The sequence below is a fragment of the Siphateles boraxobius genome, unplaced genomic scaffold (genome assembly GCF_051911475.1).
Source record: "Siphateles boraxobius isolate OS27281-9 unplaced genomic scaffold, OSU_SipBor_1 11, whole genome shotgun sequence".
Taxonomy (NCBI): Eukaryota; Metazoa; Chordata; class Actinopteri; order Cypriniformes; family Leuciscidae; genus Siphateles; species Siphateles boraxobius.
Window position 1 is genome coordinate 6,565,001 of NW_027508711.1, and position 9,603 is coordinate 6,574,603.

The 9,603-nt window shown below is 38.2% G+C and overlaps 1 protein-coding gene across 4 annotated transcripts in view; it reads left to right on the forward strand.

Moving 5' to 3' along the window:
* zbtb7c (zinc finger and BTB domain containing 7C) overlaps positions 1-9,352 on the forward strand; it is a 30,760-nt gene extending 21,408 nt beyond the window's left edge. For 2 of the 4 annotated variants that reach the window (XR_013189696.1, XR_013189712.1), the window contains 3 exons: positions 1,537-2,848; positions 6,935-9,080; positions 9,214-9,352. Coding sequence is in view for 2 of the 4 variants with exons in the window: in XM_077194745.1 (XP_077050860.1) it covers positions 1,551-2,848; positions 6,935-7,478 (1,842 nt within the window). In the remaining 2 variants the exon portion in view is untranslated. Of the gene's footprint in view, positions 1-1,536; positions 2,849-6,934 lie in introns of all 4 variants that reach the window. The other 2 variants (XM_077194745.1, XM_077194750.1) reach the window with 1 other exon arrangement.
* Positions 9,353-9,603: the final 251 nt, after the last annotated feature.

A 9,603-nucleotide genomic window follows, 5' to 3' on the forward strand; every position in this document is an offset into this window, starting at 1 on the left:
CATGTAGGCCTGTAGTTTAGTTTAGGAGCATCTGAACGGAGATCCGCTGTCCGAAAAATATAGCTTTGCAAATTCTTTATTATTGGACACTGTACAGTAGAAGTGCACTTCTAAACTAGACATGACTAAAATATAATAATATACAAATAAATAAAAATTATTCAACATTGCATGCCTGTTAATTAAAAGTAATTGCAATTAATTAGCACCATTATCAGAGCTCTCATGCAACGCAAGTAAAACTGGAGGTGGTGGGTTACGTTTACTCATGCCCTGACACTTTTTTTCCCGTGGAAAGCAGAAACTAGAGCCTGACCCCTTTTGCCTTCCTGTGTTGTCTTGTCTTCTTTTCTTTCCGAACGTGATAAAGATAAGTGTCAGCTTTTCTCACAATGCAAACGATCTGATTTATTTTGCTATCTGTCAAGGCCCACAACAAAATAGCCACTGCATTCAATATATGTCATGAAAAGCAGAAGCCAGTGGAGCTGCTGTTTGATCGCAATCAGAGAGAAACAGAGATTTGATCCTTGCACGCTCTATGGGAGCTAATTAGTTATCTGATGATGTGACGCATCCTCCTTTACCGCAAAGTGCACGCACACACAAGTTACACACTTTTGCAAAAACAAGCATTTTTTGCTCAAATCTCATTGTACATCAATAATATTTTAACGTAGGTCTGGGTGATATGGCCAAATATATTCTCACAATATTTTTATCCCATATCATTTGATATCAATATTACTCATTTTATACTATTAACATGGAAGGAAATGCATTCCACCTGTTTGAAAATGTTTGTTTCAAGTAAACTTGGAGTAAACTACCTTTTAATTTAGAATGAAATTGTTAAAATTCTGTTTTCTATTTTTTTTTCTGAATTCTGTTTTATGATTTAATAAAAATGTATCATCAAAAATGGTGTCTGATGAAATGAATTTAATAAATCTTTTGAAATGTAAACAATTGAAAATATAATAATTAATTTATAACAAAATACTGCATTTTTATTATTCAAATAAGGTGCAACACAACATAACTTGTATACTGCATGAATTAAAACATGGATGAACAAATATCTTGGTTATCCCTAAATCATCATAATAATAACAAAAATAATAATACTTCAACAGATTTTTTTTAAAGTTGCAAATAAAATTTTATTGGATTATTGAAAAAAAGTTTATTGGAGTACGTTTTACAAGAAAATACTACTTCCGTTCTTCAACTTCAAAATTTCACATTAAATTCAAAGTGTATTTGCCGTTTCTTCGTAATTATTTGTGAAATTTACCAGCAATTGAAAATCCTACACCAGTTTTTAGTGTTCTTTCAGTGTACAGTAAAATCTATTTCTGTCAATTTCCTCAAGTTAAACTGAACCACAGTAGTCAACATTTGAAGTGGATCAGAAAAGTTCATCAAAGTTGTCCTAAGACAAGAATGGGTATTGTTCAAAATTCAGCCCTGTTTAATGGATGAGAGGATAACAAACTGCAGCTCTGACCAATTTCACTTTTTACCTGTACACAGATTCCTCGGAGAAGATGGCACACACAGACGAGGACCTGATCGGAATCCCCTTCCCGAACCACAGCAATGATATCTTGTGCAGTCTCAACGAGCAGCGGCGGGACGGTTTGCTGTGCGACGTCATCCTAGTCGTCAGGGACCAGGAGTACCGGACCCATCGATCAGTCCTGGCCGCCTGCAGCCAGTACTTCAAAAAACTCTTCACGGTGGCCACCGGCTCCAGTCGGGATGCCAACCCGCACGCCATCTACGAGCTGGACTTCGTGGCGCCAGAATCACTGACGGCCATTCTGGAGTTTGCGTACACGTCGACGCTGACGGTGACCGCATCCAACGTCAAGGAGATCCTGAGTGCCGCGAGGCTCCTGGAAATTCCCTGCATCATAAACGTGTGTTTGGAAATCATGGACACGGGTGGAGGGGGAGAAGGACATGCAGAAGGAGAGGAGTTTGAAGGGGATGACGAGGAAGACGAGGACGAAGAGGAGGAAATCGAGGAGGAGGTTGACTCGAAAGATGGAGAATTTGAGGACGATAACAGTGAGAAGTCCGCAAAAGGCGATGTGACGGAAAACCAAGAGGGACAAAAAGTTTGGGAGGACAGGAGAACGGACAGCCCACCCTGCAGCTCGCAACAAGAGGTGCCGAAGCCAGACCGGGATGGACAAGAATCCCAAAGACGCCAACTGGACACTCCAAGTGCTGGGAAACCCAGAGGGCCGGAGGGATTGGAGGGCCGGGCGCTGAAGGACTTCTCCATAGAGTCCTTACTTCAAGAGGGGCTGTATCCGAAAGTGCCAGGCTTGGAAAGAGGAGCTGGATTCTCACCCCTTCTCCCAGGCTTTTATCCTCCAATGTGGGCAGCAGAATTCCCAGGCTACCCTCAGATTCTGGAGCCGCGACACCCTTTCCCTGCTGCTTCTCTGGAAAATAGCCCTCTGGACCTCGCAGTCAAGAAAGAAGTCATCAAAGAAGAGTTAAAGGATGAACCCACAAACCCTATCCTTCACAGAGACTTCCTCAAAGACTTTATGAGTCCAGGTTTGGGTATAACCTCTGACCCCGCTCTTGGCCCGATCAAAGAGGGAGCGGACTTGCGGTCCTACCTGAGTTTTCTTTCCGCCTCTCATCTCGGGACACTGTTTCCTCCGTGGCAGCTGGAGGAGGAGAGGAAAATGAAGCCCAAAGCGTCACAGCAGTGCCCGATCTGCAACAAGGTGATTCAAGGAGCGGGAAAGCTGCCGAGGCACATGCGAACACACACAGGAGAGAAACCCTACATGTGCACCATCTGCGAGGTCCGCTTCACCAGGTGAGTCGGGTTAACGGGACACTTAGTCGAGAGCCAAAAATTCAGTAAAGGGAGTAAATGAGAAAATATTAAGAAAGTGCTACTAGTAAAGTATACCTTCCTGCAGTTCCTTCTTTATACTTTGTATTTTTTGACACACTTCTAATAATTACAAAACATTTAATTTTATTATTTGTATTATTTATAATTGTATTTTATTTCATTTATTATTAATTACTCTTTTAAAAATACTTTTGACACTTAATAGTAAAAGTTGATGGGAATGATGGTGATATTTTATATACACTTCAAGTATTACAATTATTATTTAACATTTATTTGTATTATTTTTATCTACCGTTTTTTTAAATTTAAATTATTATTAAATTACAATTAAAAAACTTGCCAGTTTTATTTATATTGGTAGTTGATGGGAATTATGGTGGGTTTATTTTTCTATACATTTCCAAGTATTATAATTTATTATTTAAAGGGTTAGTTCACCCAAAAATATAAATTATTAATGACTCACCCTCATGTCGTTCCATGCCCGTAAGATTTTCATCTTCGGAACACAGTTTAAGATATTTTAGATTCAGTCCGAGAGCTTTTTGTCCCTCCATTGAAAATCTATGTGTGGTATACTGTCCTTGTCCAGAAAGGCAATAAAGACATCATCAAAGTAGTCCATGTGACCTCAGTGGGTTAGTTAGAATTTTTTGAAGCATCGAAAATTCATTTTGTTCCAAAAATAACAAAAACGACGACTTTATTCAGCATTGTATTCTCTTCCGGTTCTGTTGTCAATCCGCTTTCATGAGTCCGCTGACGTAAGACGAGCTGACGCCCGAGCTTCGTTTACAGTCTGAGGGAGACGCACGCTGTAAACAAAACAATCTTTGCAAACATGTCTAAGGATTTCGACACAGGGGAAGACTTGAATTTTTTTTAACCAGACATATTTATTTGAACCCGAATACACGGACGCACCAGATAACAAGTCAGCAGCGTCTTACGTCAGCAGCGTCAATGGCCTCGTGAACGCGGATTGACCACAGAACCGGAAGAGAATACAATGCAGAATAAAGTCATCGTTTTTGTTATTTTTGGAACAAAATGTATTTTCGATGCTTCAAAAAATTCTAACTAACCCACTGAGGTCACATGGACTACTTTGATGATGTCTTTATTGCCTTTCTGGACAAGGACAGTATACCGCACATAGATTTTCAATGGAGGGACAGAAAACTCTCGGACTGAATCTAAAATATCTTACGGGCTTGGAACGACATGAGGGTGAGTCATTAATCACATAATTTTCATTTCTAAGGATTACTTAATTATTATTGTTATTTTAACTTTTTATTTTTGTAATTTTTATTTATATTATTCATAATTCTATTTAATTATTTGTATTTTTTAATTAAAAATATTATACTTTTTGGCCACCTTTATTTATAGTGATTGTTGATAGGAACGATAGGAGGAAATGGAGACAATGTAATGCGCAAAAACAACATTAAGGTGATAGTTCACCCACAAATTTAACTAAAAACTTGCCATTTACTCGCCCTCATGTCGGTATGACTTTCCTTCACCTGAAAACGTTCAAAACTTCATGAGCATGAAAAAGTTGGGCGAACTATCCCTTTAACATTTCAGGACTATTTTTAACATAATTTAATCAGATATAGTACATGAATAACTATTTTAGATTTACGAGAAATAATTCTGACTTGCTGTCATGTAAATTTTTCCCTCAAACAAATTACACTTGACTGTCTACAAGAATAAATAGCCTCTTTGAAGCTGAAAAGCTAAGCTTCGACAATGAAATGGCACATTTCTAGAGCAAAACTAGAGCAGCATCATAAGGACAAACCTGCTATGAAACACTTTATGCATCACTGTGGTCGAAGCCCGCACGAGGTTTCCACACTGTAATAAAAGCCAAAGCGTGGTGTTGTTAATATAAGACGTACATTTCACTTGTGGACTCAAACTCTCTGTAAAGGAATGAAATTTCTATGAGTGATATCTAGAGTGAGAAATAGATCAAACAACGTTTTTTTTAGCTTCTGGATAACTCATCTGGATACCACATAACAGGAACACTAAATCCTGAGTGTTTCGGTTTTCGTGTTTTTTAGGTTCTTCTGTGGCTGCTACTGTTGTGAGCAACTTGCAGCTGTATGCTTTTCAAGTATGAAGGCGTACACCTTCACGTGTGTTTTCCTGCATGCATATTCAATTGAAGACGCGTGAGAAAGAGTATTTACAGTGTAAAGGTGATACACAAGGCAACTTTTTTTGAGCAATGTTGCCGGGCACTTTCCCATTGAGAATGGGCAACAAATTTATATCTGGATACTTTAGATCGGTCATGGGCCCTGTGTCTCACCTGAGTACCCGTTGACGGCAACATAGCTCAAAATGTTGCCCCATGTATCATCATTTTAAGATTAAAAAATAGATAAAAATCCCCACGGGTCCTTAAAAAGTAAAAAAATTATTTGTATGAATGTATGTTATAAAACTTCTTAAATGGAATAACAAACATCCTAATTATTTTGAAAGGTCTTACATTTTGGAGGGACAAAACAGGAATCGCAATACAGCCTAATGTGATTTTTTTAAATGCAAAAGGTGATGATTTTTTAGTTCATTATTGATATTCTGGTTACACAATAAACTGTATCTGAAATTTTAATTCAACGTAAACGCTTCTGTCTGAGCTGCTCCGTCACAGGAATGAAAGACCAGAGGTTTTTTTTTTTTTTAAGTTGCCAGACACAGCCAGCGTTTTTGATAATTTTCACAAAACTTTCTTGGCAGAATATTTTTAACAATATATCAAAAGAAAAAACATAGACTGCTTTTAAACAACAACAAAAACGTTTTATTCTAAGGCCGAGTGTCCACCAAAGCGTTTTTTCACGCAGCTGGCGTATAATTCCAATTGTTTTCAATGGGAGCGCCGCGTTTTTTTAACGCCATGAGCGTAACGAGGTGCTGAGCGTGTTTGTAACGCTCAAGCGCTGAGCGTTCAGCGTTTTTTACTGGTCGCCGAGAGTTGAAAAATGTTCAACTTTGGGTAAAACGCAGCGCTCATCACTGTCCCTTTTTTCACAGCCGTCCAATCACAGCGTAGGAGAGGCGGGACAAATACCACACCGACCAACTGTCACAACATTCTTTCTGAACAACGACGTCAACCAGCAGAGCTAACCGAACAAAATGGATGAAAAATACATTTTTAGTATGAAACAAATTATCTGCGAAATCAGTTACAAGTAAACTGTGCTGCGGATATTCTGACTCATAGCAACAAATCGTCTCAAGTTAAAAAACGCAGCGCTGCCAACACGCTCTCAAGCGCCCACAGCTAGGCGTTTTCAGCAGAGCGTCTAGGTGGACACGCGGCCTAACTTTCTTTTTTTTTTAAATCAACTCTTGAATGTCGGTAAAATTCATAAAAAAGCAACATTTTGAACAAAAACATAAATAAATCATCTAAATAAATCATAAATCATGATAGGAAATCATCATTTTCTCTCACAGACTACAAAGTGCATAAGCAATGCTTTTATCACTTGTTTCTGCTGCTTTTCGTCTGCATTATGATCAAGAGATTCAGCACTCTTTCAGAAGGTGTAATAGCGCCCCCTACCGTATAACAGTGAAAACACAGAAAGCTGGAAAATTCCGTCAATGGCAGGGAAAAAATTAAGACCATTATTTATCACATATTAACCAATATATAGATTTTTTTAGTATCTGAACAATAATTATCATTAAATAAATAAATACAGTTTGAAACGGAAATATTTAAAAACCTATAGTGTACTTTTTTTATTTTAATAACTTAGGCTACATATTATATAATAAATAATTTTGCTCGTAAATATCTCCTTATATTCCTTTATTAAGAAAAAACAAATAATTAGATACATTTTCATTGCACCCCTTAAGTTTTTTTAATGCCCTCCTAAACTTGTTTTTACATTTTTCTGATTTTGCATGTGCTCCCTGGGAAAAAAGACCTGGTGCATCTTACAGGTATATAAAAAAATTCTCAAAAGTAATCGCCGTCTTACTCTTTTTCAGGCAAGACAAACTGAAGATTCACATGCGCAAGCACACCGGCGAGAGGCCCTACATCTGCCTGCACTGCAACTCCAAGTTCGTTCACAATTACGACCTGAAGAACCACTTGCGCATCCATACGGGCGTTCGACCGTACCAGTGTGAGCATTGCTACAAGAGCTTCACGCGCTCCGACCACCTGCACCGGCACATCAAGCGTCAGAGCTGCCGTGTCTCGCGCCCGCGACGGGGCCGAAAGCCCTCCGCCTGGCGGGCCACCAACTTCCTCTTCCCCCAGGATCCCAACGCCCTCCAAGCCCCTTTGCTGGCCCAGCGGGCTGAGAAACAGCAGCCTCCGGGAGGGAAAAGCATGGAGGACATGGACAACAGCCGGGAGACTGACAGGAAGATCATCTCAGAGGACGTGAATAGGAAGCGGGGCGTGTTCACTTTCGCCATGGCCACAGAAGACGTTCTCCCCCACCCGCCCTTTTATTCGGCGCCCTCTGACCCCTGGGCCGTGAGACTGGAACGAGCCCCGCCCATTCCCGAAGCCGCAAAGTGACTTTTCTGTTAATCCCTGAGCTCTGATTGGCTCAGCTTGAAACAGCTGCTCGCTTCGGAGAAGTCTCGGGTTCAGACTCTGTAATATTAAAAATAAAATAATTACTTTTTTTTTTTTCGTTCTTTCATTTCATAAGTCAGCTTCCAATGGGATGACAGGGATTTTAAAAACTTTTTAAATGACTAGATTTGGATGTGCTTTTTTGTTAAAGCTGTTTTTGATGCTTCAACGTTTGCTAACAATGGTGATATGCTCATAGACTGTTCAGTGCAATGTAGTATGTGAAAATTGAATGCAAAAAAATTGACAATCAGGTATGCTGAAAAAAAATACGTCCTGCTGAAATAAGCTAGAAGTTTTGATGTTTGCATTGCATTATCTGACAATGGTTCTCTAATGTTTGCATTAAATCTAAATCCTGAAGACAGGAAAAATTATAAACCTACACATTGTACATCCACTATGCAAAATACAAAAGTGGTTACATTTTTAGAATTACAACAGAAACCACAAAGACAGATTAATCCGAAAAAGTCTCAGGAATTGGAAAGCATTTTTAACACGCACAAAAAATAAAAACTTTTTTACAGCCAAAATAAGATGTCAAACCAATCTGCAGTAATGTGCAAATAATGCAAGCTATTTTTCTCATAATAACTTTCAGGATTGAAATTATTTATATTGTGCATCTCAATCAACCCCTGATTAAACTGAACGCTCTTGTCTGCAACATTTAAAATAATAATTTGTATAGATGGCTTTCAGGTTTTATGGTGGAATTGTTCATTATCGTAGGTATTTCTATACTTAACATTGTAAAACATCCAAAGATGTGTTGTTAAAGCTCAAACTTGAAATCCAATGTTTTCACCTCTTTTGCAAAGCAGTCTTTCTTTTCACATGTGTCTTGTAGGTACAGGAAACTAATATGGGGGGGAAATGTCCACAACTTATCTAAATGGCAAGAATAATTCAGCATTGTTTAAAACGAAACAAAAATATTTTCATGCTATTTAAGCATATTTAAATAAGCCTTGGCTCTATTTTACAAAGAGGTTTTGTAAGACACTAACACGTTTGTGTTCTGGTTTATCTGAAGAGGGAGCGTGCTTTTCAAGAGAGATTGTGTGTCGAAGGAGTATACGACATCAAACCCTCAAAACAATTCTGAAATAAAAAGCTTTTAACAGATACAAACTCATACACTGATTTCCCCCTTCAGGACTTTCTTCTAAAACACCCACAAAACAAAACACCAGTCTAGCAACCCAAGAGCTACCGTACATGTACTCAAGATGAGAATTGACATGACAATTTAATATCTCTGCACTTGACAAGGCATTTAAAAAGTTTTTTATCTTGGTGTGCAAAATGCAAAGATGTTTCAATGGCCATGTAAAATGAAGGTGCTTAAAGATTTGTATATATATATATATATATGAAGCCCTTCTGTGGCTACTGGTGGGAACTTACTTGCACTATTTGTTTGATGATGTTTTAATATTGGTTACGATATATTGCTTTTTCTTAAAGATTTAAAAACATACAAAAAGAATATCACAGAACATGTCTGAGATATGCACTTTACTCCTCTTTAACCCAGTAATAAGCAGCCCCTAAAGGGACGTGGTGAAGAACAAAAAATGAAATGGGAGAAAGAAATAGATTACAATGCTTTTGCGCTACGTTTCTAAAATCATTGAAATATTTTCTTTCCACCACCATGTCCCTTTAGGGGCTCTGTACAACGACAATTTCAGTGAAAGTCATTTTTATAAATGTGTGTGTTATTTGTATATTAGATTAATCCCTGGTAAACGGAATTGAATTAATTCAAGAACTAGAATACAATAAAAAAAAAGATTTTTTTTTTCTTTTTGTGCTCATTGCTTTCTTGGAAATCTGACAAAGGCCAACGCTGAACTTCAGAACTGGATCATTTAGAGAGGCTTTTATCCACAGTGATGACAAACGCTGTGAGGTCAAGTGCATTAACCGTCTCTTTAGAGTATTTTAACGTTAAGTGCCATACTCAAGACCATGAATTGTTCTCCCTCCTAAACGTCCAGCTTTCTGGATGATGCACCAGCTCTTTAACGGCTAACTTAACTCAACCTAAAATTAC